The sequence below is a fragment of the Chiloscyllium plagiosum genome, chromosome 27 (genome assembly GCF_004010195.1).
Source record: "Chiloscyllium plagiosum isolate BGI_BamShark_2017 chromosome 27, ASM401019v2, whole genome shotgun sequence".
Classification (NCBI taxonomy): domain Eukaryota; kingdom Metazoa; phylum Chordata; class Chondrichthyes; order Orectolobiformes; family Hemiscylliidae; genus Chiloscyllium; species Chiloscyllium plagiosum.
In genome coordinates this window covers 4,365,807-4,379,185 of record NC_057736.1, presented here as the reverse complement: position 1 = coordinate 4,379,185, position 13,379 = coordinate 4,365,807, and the positions used below count along the sequence as shown (strand labels likewise).

At 46.2% G+C, this 13,379-nt stretch overlaps 1 protein-coding gene across 4 annotated transcripts in view; it reads left to right on the top strand.

Moving 5' to 3' along the window:
* The first annotated feature begins 11,553 nt into the window (after positions 1–11,553).
* Positions 11,554–13,379, top strand: part of LOC122563484 (CTP synthase 1) — a 64,027-nt gene continuing 62,201 nt past the window's right edge. Inside the window, exon 1 of one of the 4 annotated variants that reach the window (XM_043717264.1) lies at positions 11,554–11,765. In XM_043717264.1, coding sequence (XP_043573199.1) covers positions 11,690–11,765 — 76 coding nt within the window. In that variant the 5' untranslated portion in view covers positions 11,554–11,689. The remainder of the gene's footprint in view (positions 11,766–13,379) is intronic. The other 3 variants (XM_043717262.1, XM_043717261.1, XM_043717263.1) reach the window with 3 other exon arrangements.

The following is a 13,379-nucleotide window of genomic DNA, read 5'->3' as shown; positions in this document are numbered from 1 at the left end:
CACCAACCCAACCTCCACTCCCGGCACCTTCCCCTGCAACCACAAGAAATGCAAAACTTGCACCCACACCTCCCCCCTCACTTCCCTCCAAGGCCCCAAGGGATCCTTCCATATCCGTCACAAATTCACCTGCACCTCCACACACATCATTTACTGCATCCGCTGCACCCGATGTGGCCTCGTCTACATTGGGGAAACAGGGGCCACCTACTTGCGGAACATTTCAGAGAACACCTCTAGGACACCCGCACCAACCAACTCAACCGCCCCGTGGCGGAACACTTTAACTCCTCCACCCACTCCGCCAAGGACATGCAGGTCCTTGGCCTCCTCCAGCGCCAGACCATGGCAACACGACGCCTGGAGGAAGAGCACCTCATCTTCTGCCTGGGAACCCTCCAACCACAAGGGATGGACTCAGATTTCTGTTCCTATATCTTATGGTGTCAGTCACATGTAGGCCAGGCCAGGTAAGGATAGCACTTTCTTTCCCTAAAGGACATTAGTAAACCAGGTGGGTTTTTACACAATCAGCAATGGTGATGTGGTTATCATTAGGACCATCTTATAATTCCAGATTTTCACTGAATTCAGATTTCTGTTGAAGGCTTGCTCAATGGACCCGACTTCCAATGGGGGTGACAAACATTAAACCATCGAGCATCCAAGGAACAGGAGAATCGACGTTTCGGGCATAAGCCCTTCTTCAGGAATGAGGAAAGTATGTCTAGCAGGCTTATGCCCGAAACGTCGATTCTCCTGTTCCCTGGATGCTGCCTGATCTGCTGCGCTTTTCCAGCAACACATTTTCACCTCATCTTCCGCCTAGGAACCTTCCAACCACAAGGGATGAATGCAGATTTCTCCAGCTTCCTCATTTCCCCTCCCCCCATCTTATCTCAGTCCCAACCATCAGAGTCAGCACCGCCTTCTTGACCTGCAATCTTCTTCCCGACCTCTCCGCCCACACCCCCTCTCCGGCCTATCACCCTCACCTTAACCTCCTTCCACCTATCACATTCCCAACCCCCCTCCCCCAAGTCCCTCCTCCCTACCTTTTATCTTAGCCTGCTTGTCATACCTTCCTCATTCCTGAAGAAGGGCGTATGCCCGAAACGTCGATTCTCGTGCTCCTCGGATGCCGCTTGACCTGCTGCGCTTTTCCAGCAACACATTTTTCATACCTTAGATTTAGTCAACCTACCATATCTATGATTTTACATTAACCTCCTTCCACCTATCACATTCCCAACCCCCCTCCCCCAAGTCCCTCCTCCCTACCTTTTATCTTAGCCTGCTTGACACATCTTCCTCATTCCTGAAGAAGGGCTTATTTCCGAAACGTCAATTCTCCTGCTCCTTGGATGCTGCCTGACCTGCTGCGCTTTTTCAGCAACACATTTTTCTGCTCTGATCTCCAGCATCTGCAGTCCTCACTTTCTTCCAATAACATTACCGCTATGCCACCACTTCCCTAATGTAATAACATGTTCCAAGACACTTCACAAGAGCATGATGGAACAAAATATGGCTGTGAGCCACATGAAGAGATGTTAGAGCAGGTGGCACAAAGACTGGTCAAAGAGATGGTAATAATATTAATGAGAATATAAGAAGGTGGGTTTTAAAGGTGCATTTTAATGAAGGAGAGCAAGGCAAACAGGCAGAGAGGTGTTGGGTGGGAATTCCAAAGTTTCACGCCTAGATGGTTAAAGACAATGCAGAAAATGGTGGAGTGATTAAAATCACTGATGTTCAAGAGTCCAGATTTAGAGGCGTCCATGCATTTCAGAGTATGGAGTGTCAAAAGAAATCACAAAGATAAAAATGGGTGAAGTCATGGAGTGATTTGCCTATAAGGAAGAAAATGGTAAAATTGAGGCCTTGTTCAACTAGACACCAGAGTAGATCAGCGAGCACATGGGTGATGGGTGAATAGAATATGCAACCAGTGATGATATGGGCAACAGAATTTTGAGTATCTGCAAATTGTCAGAGGGTAGAATGTGGGAGGATCTCAGGCAGTGCATTAGAATAGTCAAATGTGAAGGTAATTGAGGTAAGGACTGAGGATTTCACCATCAGGAGCACTGAGCCAGACGCAGAAGACAATGTTGTTGCAGAGATGGAGACCGGAGGTCTCAGTGTCAGCGTGCATATTTGGAGGTCACCTCAGGGTTCTTCTTCTGATCTTACTGATATCTGTGAGTGAAGTGACCTCTCTGCTTATCCAAAGATAACTGAAGGGCTCTTCTAACAGTGACTATCGTAGGACTTGAATGTTGCTGGAGAGTGAAGATTTGTTGCCTTTGGCAAGCCACCAGTTTGAATTATCGCAATCTGTTTTGCTTGTACACCCATAGTACAGCTAAAGAGAGAATTTCAGGGTTTTGACCCAATAACAATGCAGATAAAGTGAAATAGTTCCAAGTCAGGAAGGAAGCTGGTTGAGCTGGAAACTTGCCAGTGGTGGGGTTCCCATTTGACTGCAAGTCATATCCTTCTGGGTAAAATTGGGTGTGGTTTTGAAAACTGCTATCAAAGGAGCCTTACCGCAGGGCATTTCGTAGATGGTACCTCCTGCTGCCATATCTGCTGGAGGTGGAAGTAAAGGATGTGGGAGTGATGAATGGGATGTCGATCATGTAGGTGTTTTGATTTGGATGGTGTCAAGCTTTTTGCATGTTACTAGAGCTGCATTCGTCCAAACAAATGAAAAATATTCCAACACACCTGTCTTGTGCATGAGGATTGGGCTTCAGGAGTCAGCAGGTGAGTTACTCACCACAGAATTCCCAGCCTTGAACCCACTCTTGTGGTCATAGCTTTTATCTGACTGGCCAAGTTCAACTTCTGGTCAATGTGAACACCCAAGATGTTGATAATGTAGGATTCAACTATGATAATGCCATTGAATGTCAAGGAGAGACAGTAAGATTCTTTCCTGTTGGAGTTGATCATTGCTTGGCATTTGTGTGACAGAAGACTTTTATGGTGCAAATGATAACAGAATACTGAACATTTTCCGCACATTCTCTTTGCTGAAGACAGGAAAAGACAACATACAATTTGATGTGTTGACTTGTAAAGTCTGAATTTTGGACACACGTAGCAAAACAGGATACTGTGGTTTTCAAAATTACTCCAAATGATCAGTCTACCCTGTGAAAATTGTTTAAATATTACCTTTCACACAACCAAAATCAGCTCAGAGTGAATACTTTGGATCATTTTTATCAAAGATTACCATGAAACACAAAGAGCAAAAATTCACAATATCAGTGGTGGCCAACCGCTTTGGAGGGGATCAGCGAGGGTGATGGATCCTTCGCCTAGTCTCGCAATTGATTGGTCAAGAATTCTCTTGAATTTCTTTACAGAGATTTTATGAAGCCTGTGCCCATTGTTGGAAGACCAACCGGGGGCTAAGCAGACTTGACCTGATTGTCAAATTTTGTGACATCAGATGCAAGTGTTGCTACTGAGGGCTTTTAGATTTTCATCCCTACTCTTTTATTCTTCCATGCTAGCTCTTTGCTCAGTCTCAAAAATGTCTCTTGTACTCCCAATGTGGCAAATCCAAGTACCACCAACAATTGGCTGCACTTCCTACTGGTAAAGGTCGATGTGGTACGCCAGATTTTTCTCCAGGGAGTCCTTGACAAGTTTGTACTGCCCCCAACCACCCCCCACCATTCTATTTGCCAGTGATCAGAAACTACTGCTGGAGTAGGCCACTAACCCCTTTGAGTCTGCTTCCCCATTCAATATGATCATAGCTGATCCTTGAACTCAGTGCTATGTTTGTGCTTTCTGTCCACCTTGCTTCATGCCTTTAAAATCCAAAAATGCATCTCAGAGTCATAGAGTCATGGATATGTCCAGCACGGAAACAGACTTTTCGGTCCAACTTGTCCATACCGACCAGATATCCTAACCTAATCTAGTACCACTTTCCAGCACTTGGCCCATATCCCTCTAAACCTTTCCTATTTATACACCCATTCAGGTGCTTTTTATATGTTGTAATTGTTCCAGCCTCCACCACTTCATCTGACAGCTCATTCTATACATGCACCACCAGCTGGGTGAAAAAGTTGCCCCTTAGGACCCTTTTAAATCTTTCCCCTTTCATCCTAAACCTATGCCCTCTCATTCTGGACTCCCCCAACTCAGAGAAAAGACCTTGTCTATTTATCCCATCCATGCCCCTCATGATTTTAGAAACCTCTATAAAGTTACCCCTCAGCGTCTGACGTTCCAGGGAAAATAGCCCCAGACTATTCAGCCTCTCCCTATGGCTCAAAATCTCCAATCCTGGCAACATCCTTGTAAATCTTTTTCTAACCCTTTCAAGTTTGACAACATCCTTCCGATAGGAAGGATCTATCTGAATATATTCAGTGGCATGGCCTGTACAGCTTTCAATGTAGAAAATTCCACAAGATCACTGTCCATTCAGTGATGATATTTTTCCTCAATCCTAAATGGTCTACCCATGTCCTGAAACTGTGTCCCATATACATCTCTATGACTCGATGACTCAAGACTCCAAAAGAGGGAAAGTATGCTTCCTTATCTAATCTATCCAGTCCTGTTAGAATATTGGAAATTCAGTCAGATCCCCTCTCATTCTTCCAATCTCCAATGAATACAGGCCTATGATTCTCCATGGAACACAATAGTGAGCAGGTGACTGTCATCCACCTTGGAAATGAGATCCACCAACACAGTTGGCTTCTTTGTGAGGAGGTAGTCTCGAAGCTGGTGATTTTGACTCTTTCCAGGACTTCACTGTTTGTGTTGCAGTCCTGCTAGTGGATCTTGAGGATGCTGCAGAGGTGTCATTAGTGGAAGCAGGAGAAGGTGTACATGATGCCAATACAGGACCCATAACTCGGTGCCATACGGAAGGCGTGAGGACTTTGACTCTATATGCTTTGAGTTTGGTCTGTGTTTTGAGGCCACGGTTGCTCCACACTCATTTGTGGAGTTTTCTATCTGCACTGTTTGCTTTTGAAAGTCTATTGTTGTATTTTTTTCTCAGATGGTGTCAAACAAAATGGCTTCCCAAAGAGAAACATTGCTTGTCAGCATTCCGCTCGGTTTCCTCGGTAACGCTGCCTGGAGGCTTGCATTCCTCTCATGCTGCAGCCTTATGCAAGCCTTCATCTCTCTTTAAACTGATTTATATTGTGCAAATCCAAAAAAAAACATGTTATATGTTGCAGGTCTGACTGATTGTAGACCAGGAGAGTGCAGTCATTAGCAAAAAGAAGTTCATGGATGAGTCGTCCTTGTGTCTTTGAAGATACCGAAGGTTGAAAATATCTCCGTCAATCCGGAAGCACATGCAAACTATCTCCTTAAAGCCTTCTGTTGCCTGTTGTAGGGTCATGCTGAAGAAGCTGAGCCAGCGTGTTTCAAGACCTTGGGTGGAATTCCACGGACTCTGCACCTTGTTAATAGTGGTCACCACTCCCTCCAAGTGGGGTTGTCTCCCTTGACAGGCTGTTATTGTTGCAGTAACATGCCTTGTGCACTTGGAGCAGAAAGATATTTCAAAGTGATCTGACCATCGATCCAAAACTGATGCCTTTTCAGTGTGTACCATCCAGCCATTGGTTTTCCTCAGGTTTCTTGTTTGATGCACTCGTCCATAGATTTTAGTGGTTCACATGGAAGCTTCTTATGTTTCCAGTAACAGTGTAGTTGATTCTTTTACCAGCACAATTCACAGTAGTATACAAGACATACTGTGTCACACTAGTGTACCAAATGTAGTCTATCAAATTCTAGGGTTTAGAGAGGGGGTGCATCTTGAAGGAATCTTTCAGTTGAAAGGTATGACAGTTCTGAGGAAGGGTAACTGGATCTGAAGTATTAACTCTGATTTCTCTTCACAGATATTGCCACACCTACTGAGCTTTTCCAGCAACTTCTGTTTTTGTTTGCGAGCCATGGACAGTTCCTTTACCATACAGAGTCCCAAGAGCAGAAGCCCAAATTCATTTTGTTTCCAACTACATGTTTTCCAAGCCGTCCTTTCCATGTCAGGTTATGGTGTTGATATCATCAAGGATGACAGTTTTGTCCTTAAGAGGAGTATTCTCAATGAGTCATGGAGATCTGTGTCACGTCTATCTTTATCAGCTGGGGTAGCCTTCAGGGTTGAAGTATAAACACTGATGAATTGCAACAGGGAGGTGATACATTTAAAATTCACAGCTTGAAAATGTAGTGATAGTAACTTTCTTCATTGTGAGCCAACATTGAAGAGGCATTTTTCATCTCATGACCTACCTGACCCATAGTAGCACTGTGTCCTGTCAGGCTACTTTGCCCCAGAGTTATCCCTGGGCCTGCTATATTCATGAGTACTGATTAATAAAGTTGATTGATAAAGAATTAGGCAACTAATTGTAGTTATTTTTAATGGTTTGTGTACTGAAAGTATGGAAATCATTAACATTCAAATGACTAATGTATGACTAATAAATGTATTCTTAATCGTAACTGCTTCACTGTGGGTTGCTGTTCAGTCACCTCAGGACCCCACAGTTCCGGAGGGGAAGGAAGTGACCATCAAACCCAAGTGACTCCTTAAGAGGGATAAATCGCTTAAAAATATCTCAGTCTCGGAATGGTTAAAGTGCAGAATGAGGCCTTTTGGCTTCTGGTGCTTACACACCTCTCTGCACAGTGTGAACAATCTTTGGCAAATTTACTCAGACTGTGTGGGCCAATAAATCCACAACTGTTCCCCAGATGATTCACATTTTTCTTTGCAAGTCTTGGAAACATTTCCTAATGCCACATCCACAGGGAAATATTTTGCCAAACAGAAAGTTTTTAAAAAATTTTTATGCATTGCTGGATGGTCCAACATTTATTGCCTGACCCCAGTTTCCTTGAAAAGGTGGGGGTGAGCTGCCTTCTTAAATCGTTGCAGGCCATGTGCTGTAGGTAGACCGGCAATGCCCTTAGGGAGGGAATTTCAGGGATTTTGATCCAGAGACAGTCAAAGAAGGGCGATAGATTTCCAAGTCAGGATGGTGAGTGGCTTGGAGGGTAACTTGCAGGGGGTGGTGTTCTCATGTATCTGCTGTTTAGATCAGAGTGGTGCTGGAAAAGCACAGCAGGTCAGGCAGCATCTGAGGAGCAGGAAAATCAACATTTTGGGCAAAAGCCCTTCATCAGGAATAGAGGCAGGAAGCCTCCAGAGTGGAGCGATAAATGGGGTGGGAGCTGGGGAGAAGGTAGCCAAGAGTACAATAGGTGAATGGGGGTGGGGATGGAGGTGATAGGTCAGAGAGGAGGGTGGGGGAACATTTCCGCCACCTCCAAACGGAACCCACCAGCACAGATATATTTCCCTCCCCACCCCTTTCTGCTTTCCGCAAAGACCGTTCCCTCCATGACTACCTGGTCAGGTCCACACCCCCCAACAACCCACCCTCCCGTCCTGGCACCCTCCCCTGCCACCGCAGGAATTGCAAAACCTGCACCCACTCTCCCCTCTCACCTCCATCCAAGACCCCAAAGGAATCTTCCACATCCATCAAAGTTTTACCTGCACATCCACCAATATCATTTATTGTATCCGTTGCTCCCGATGCGGTCTCCTCTACATTGGGGAGACTGGACGCCTCCTCGCAGAGCGCTTTAGGGAACATCTCCGGGACACCCGCACCAATCAACCACACTGCCCTGTGGCCCAACATTCTGCCAAGGACATGCAGGTCCTGGGCCTCCTCCAACGCCGCTCCCTCACCACCCGATGCCTGGAGGAAGAACGCCTCATCTTCCGCCTCGGAACACTTCAACTCTAGGGCATCAATGTGGATTTCACCAGTTTCCTCATTTTCCCTCCCCCACCTTACCCCAGTTCCAACCTTCTAGCTCAGCACTATCCTCATGACCTGCCTATCTTCCTTTCCACCTATTCACTCTATCCTCCTCTCTGATCTATCACCTTCGCCCCCACCTCCATTCACCTATAATACTGTTATCTACCTTCTCCCCAGTCCCACCCCCCATTTATCTCTCCACCATGGAGGCTTCCTGCCTCTATTCCTGATGAAGGGCTTTTGCCTAAAACATCGATTTCCCTGATCCTCGGATGCTGCCTGACCTGCTGTGCTTTTCCAGCACCACTCTGATCTAAACTCTGGTTTCCAGCATCTGCCATCCTCATTTTTGCCTCATGTATCTGCTGCCTTTGTTGTTCATGGGCTTGGGTTTGGAAGGTGTTTTCTAATGTGTCTTCCCACATTGCAGTTCAGAAACATTTAATATAAGAGCAGGAGTAAGTGAGTTTGCCCTTCACGCCTGTTGCACCATTCAGCATGATCATGGCTAATCATCTAACTCAGTACGTTGTGCCCATTTCTCCCCATATCCTTTAATCCCTTTAGCCCTAAGAATTATAATTAATCCCTTCTTAAAACATTCAATGCTTTGGCCTCAACCCCTTTCTGTTACAGAGAATTCCGCAGGCTCACCACTTTCTGGGTGAAGACATTTCTCTTCATCTCAGTCTGAAATGGCCTAGCCAGTGTCTGAAGACGGTGACCCCTGTTTCTTTAGTGTTAAGGATTTTAAGTAAACTTTTGGTTTGGCTGCATTTAGAAGGGATTAATTGAGATTTGAGGAGAAAGGTCTTTGGTCCCTCAACGCAGACTGATTGTCTCTCTGCACAGATGCTGGAGGCACTCAGCAGGTGTGGCAGCATCTGCAGAGAGAAAGCAGAGTTCTAGAAAGGTCACTGGACTCCAGCTTTTAATTCTATTTCTCTCTCTACAGGGGCTGACAGACCTGCTGAGTTTCTCCAGCAATTTCTATTTTTGTTTTGGATTTTAAGTATCCTGCAGTTCTTTGTTTTATCTGCTTCCAGACCTGCTGAGTTTCTCCAGCAACTTGGTAAAAACTGAAAGAACTATGGATACTGTAAATCAGAAACAAAAACAGAAATTGCTGGAAAAGCTCAGCTCCCAAAAATTCAAGAGAGTGAGGGGCAGAGCTGAGTATGGTGGCCATAGATTTAAGGTGAAGGGTGGAAGGTATAGGGGAGATGTCAGGGGTAGGTTCTTTACCCAGAGAGTGGTGGGGGCATGGAATGCGCTGCCTGTGGGAGTGGTAGAGTCAGAATCATTGGTGGCCTTTAAGCGGCAATTGGATAGGTACATGGATGGGTGCTTAAGCTAGGACAAATGTTCGGCACAACATCGTGGGCCAAAGAGCCTGTTCTGTGCTGTATTGTTCTATGTTATATCACTAGGAAGAAGGTGCTAGAAAAACTGAATGGTTTAAAGGTGGATAAATCACCTGGACTACATCCTAGAGTTCTAAGGGAGATAGCTGAAGAGATGGTGGAGGCACTAGTGGTGATCTTTCAGGAATCACTAGAATTGGGGAGGGTCCCAGAGGACTGGGAAACAGCTAACGTGACACCCTTGTTTAAAAAGGGAGCAAGGTAAAAGATGTAAAATTACTGACTGATTCACCTGATATGGCCTTGCGTAAGATTCTGGAATCCATTGTGAAGGATGAGATTTCTGAATACTTAAGTGTTTGGTAAAATAGGGCAATGTCAGCACGGTTTCATGCAGGGGATGTCATGCCTGACAAATGTGCTATGATTCTTTGAGGAAGTAAGGAACAGGTTAGGCCAAGGAGAGCCAATGGATGTTATCTACCTGGACTTCAAGAAGGCTTTTGAAAAGTTGCAGCACAGGAGGCCACGGAATAAGGTAAGGCCCCATGGTGTCAGAGGCAAGGTGCTAACATGGATAGAAGCTTGGCTGTCTGGCAGGAAGCAGAGAGTGGGGATAAAAGGTCCTTCTCTGGATGGCAGCTGGTGATGAGAGGTGTTCCACAAAAGTTAGTGTTGAGACCACAACTTTTCACTTTTTACATTAACAATCTGGATGAAAGAACTAAAGGTATTCTGGCTAAGTTTGCAGATGATACAAAGGTAGGTAGAGGGATAGGTAGCATTGAGGAGGTGGGGAGGCTGGAGAAGGATTTGGACAGTTTGAGAGTAGGCAAAGAAGTGGCAGATGGATTACAACGTGGGAATGTTTGAGGTCATGCACTTTGGTAAGAAGAGTAGAGGCAAGGACTATTTTCTAAATGGGGAGAAAATTCAGAAATTGAAGTTAAAAGAGACTTAGGAGTTCTAGTCCAGGATTCTCTCAAGGAAGGTAAATGCAATGATGGCATTTATTTTGAGAGGAGTTGAATATAAAAGCAGAGATGTATCTCTGAGCCTCTATAAGGCTGTGGTGTATTGTGTGCAGTTTAGGGCCCTATACATCAGGAAGGATGTACTGGCCTTGGAGCATGTTCAGAGGACGTTCATGAAAATGGTCACAGCTAAACATATGAGGAACATTTGAGGACTCTGGGTTTATCCTGGATGGAGTTTAGAACGATGAGAGGGGCTCTAATTGAAACATACAGAATAGTGAATGGCCTGGACAGAGTGGATGTTGGGAAGATGTTTCCATTGGTAGGAGAGAATGGGACCCTTAGAGTAAAGGGATGACCTTTTAGAACGGAGATAAGGAGAAGCTTCTGCAGCTAGAGAGTGGTGAGTCAATGGAAATTATTGCCATAGAAGGCTGTAGAGGTCAGGTCATTGATTATATTTAAGACTGAGATAGATTCTTGATTATCAAGGGGAGAAAGCAGGAGAATGGGGTTGAGAAACTTATCAGCCATGATTTAATTGCACAGCAGACTTGATGGGCTGAATGGCCTAATTTCTGCTCCACTGTCTTTTGGTCTTATGTCTAAAAGCGTGGCGCTGGAAAAGCACAGCAGGTCAGGCAGCATCCGAGGAGCAGAAGAATCGATGTTTCGGGCAAAAGGCCTTCAACAGGAATGTGGGGGGGGAGGCTGAGAGATAAATTGGAGATGCTGGAGTTGGGACGGGGAGTTAGCTGGGAATGCAAATAGCCACCTATCTGTTCCGCCCTCCACTCTGACCTATCACCATCAGCGCCCACCTGCATCTACCCATCACTTATCCAGCTACCTTCCCACCAACCACAATTCCCCTCCTATTTATCTCTCAGCCCCCTTCCCCTTGACCTCCACCCATTCCTGATGAAAGGCTTATGCCCGAAACATTGACTCCCCTGCTCCTCGGCTGCTGCCTGACCTGCTGTGCTTTTCCACGCCAACCTTTTCGACTCTGACTCTCCGCCACCCGCAGTCCTCCCTTTCTCTTTGTGGGTCTTGTAGTCTAGCAGCATCCGTGGAGAGAAAGCGGAGTGGACCTTTTGGGGGGGGGGGAGAGAGTCGAGCAACCCTTCGTCAGAGTTGTGAGGGAGGGTCACTCGACCCCTCAAAGCTACCTCTGCTGAGTTTCTCCAGCGCTTTCTGGTTTTGTTTGGGATTTCCAGCACCCCAAGAGTTCTTTGTTTGGTTTGCTCTCTGAGCTTGTGTGTGCGTCTTTTGATCCTTCCAAAGACTGGGGCAGTAACATTTTAGGATGGAAAATGTTTTGAGTTTTGCAGCTATGAGCAAATTTTTTTTTAAAAAAAAGAGCCACTCTGACTGAGAGTGGAGCAGACACAAAGGCAGCCACTAGGAGCCTCTTGCTGTCCTGTGTCTCTGGTTGTATTGCGGGCCTGTTCTGGAGCAGACAGGGACACGTGTGCCGGGTGAGTGTTACAAACCGATGTTGCCAGTTTCAGGGAGAATTCTCCGCAATTTCCAGAGGCTGCGACTGACTCGCTGCAGCCGGGCTCAGGGCGGTGAGTGCCCGCGGGGCTCCGGCTGACCCCCTCTTCCCCCCCCCTTCTTTTGGGGAAGAAGGACATCTTAAACCGGTTTTATTTCTTTTGCACCAGCGAGGCCCCGCTGCAATGGAAGAAAGCCCCGCTTCTTTTTATCGGAAGGCAGCTTCTGCCGCCTGGGACCGGGGCGGGTTTTTGTAGGAAAATCCCAGGCTCCGGCTCCGGCTCCAGCTCCAGCTCCGGCCCCTGGTCACTCTCCAGCTCCGGCCCCTGGTCACTCTGCTGGACTGGATCCGGCCGCTGATTTTTGGGAATTGTCTTTTCGGGATTCCCCCGCTCACTCTGCGGCATGGACCCCAGGGTGATCTTAGAGATCTCCCGGTGATTTTGGCGGGATCCCTGGTAATTTGGGGGGGGGAGATACACCCAGGTTCATTCAGGGTGATTATAGTGGATCCCAGGGTGGTTCCGGGGTGGCTTTAGTGGGATTTCAGGGTGTTTTTTTAGTGGATTCCAGGTGGGTTTCGTGGATTTCAGGATGGTTCTTGGGACCTCAGATGATTTCTGGGTGCTTTTAGTAGATTATAGGTGATTTTAGGGGGGTTTCAGATATATTAAGTGATTTCAGCACAGCTTTGAAGGGCTCAATCTCGTTGATTTCGGGGATACTGAGGGATATTTTCCATTCAAACATTCTAATTTGTTAGTCAGATAACTGAGTCATCAACTGGGTGATGATAGTAAGCTGTCCTCCAGCTGGATTTTGTGAAAACAAATTAAGACCCATTTAATATTTGCTCATCCTAAATTGACTGGCCATAATTCCGCACTCTTTCACATGTACTCTTTATGTTAGCCTCTACTTTTTACTTATTCATTCATTCATTCATGAGATTTGTGTATCACTGGCTAGGCCAGTGTTAGCATGTCAGTAAAGGTACTCTGGCTTAAAATAGTCCAGTGCAAAACATGCTTTTTTCTGGAGTTGATACTGCAGTACAGCAGAGTGCAAGATTTCATAAAATCCTTAGTGTGGGAGCAGACTATTCGGCCCATTAAGTCCACACTGATCCTCTGCAGACCATTCCACCCAGACCCAGTCCCTACCATATCCCTGTAACCCTGCATTTCCCGTGGCTAACCCATCTAACCTGCACATCCCTGGACACTATGGGGCAATTTAGCATGGAGAAAGTGAGGACTGCAGATGCTGGAGATCAGAGTTGAGAGTGTGGTGCTGGAAAAGCACAGCAGGTCAGGCAGCATCAGAATCGACGCTTCAGGTATAAGCTCTTCATCAGGATTTTAACAGGCAATTTAGCATGGCTAATCCACCTAAATTGCACATTAGATTAGATTACTTACAGTGTGGAAACAGGCCCTTCGGCCCAACAAGTCCACACCAACCCGCTGAAGCGCAACACCCCCTGACCCATTCCTCTACATTTACCCCTTCACCTAACGGGCAATTTAGCATCTGGATCAGTGGTGCTGGAAGAGCACAGCAATTCAGGCAGCATCCGAGGACAGGCAAAATCGACGTTTCGGGCAAAAGCCCTTCATCAGGAATAAAGGCAGAGAGCCTGAAGCATGGAGAGATAAGCTAGAGGAGGGTGGGAGTGGGGAGAGAGT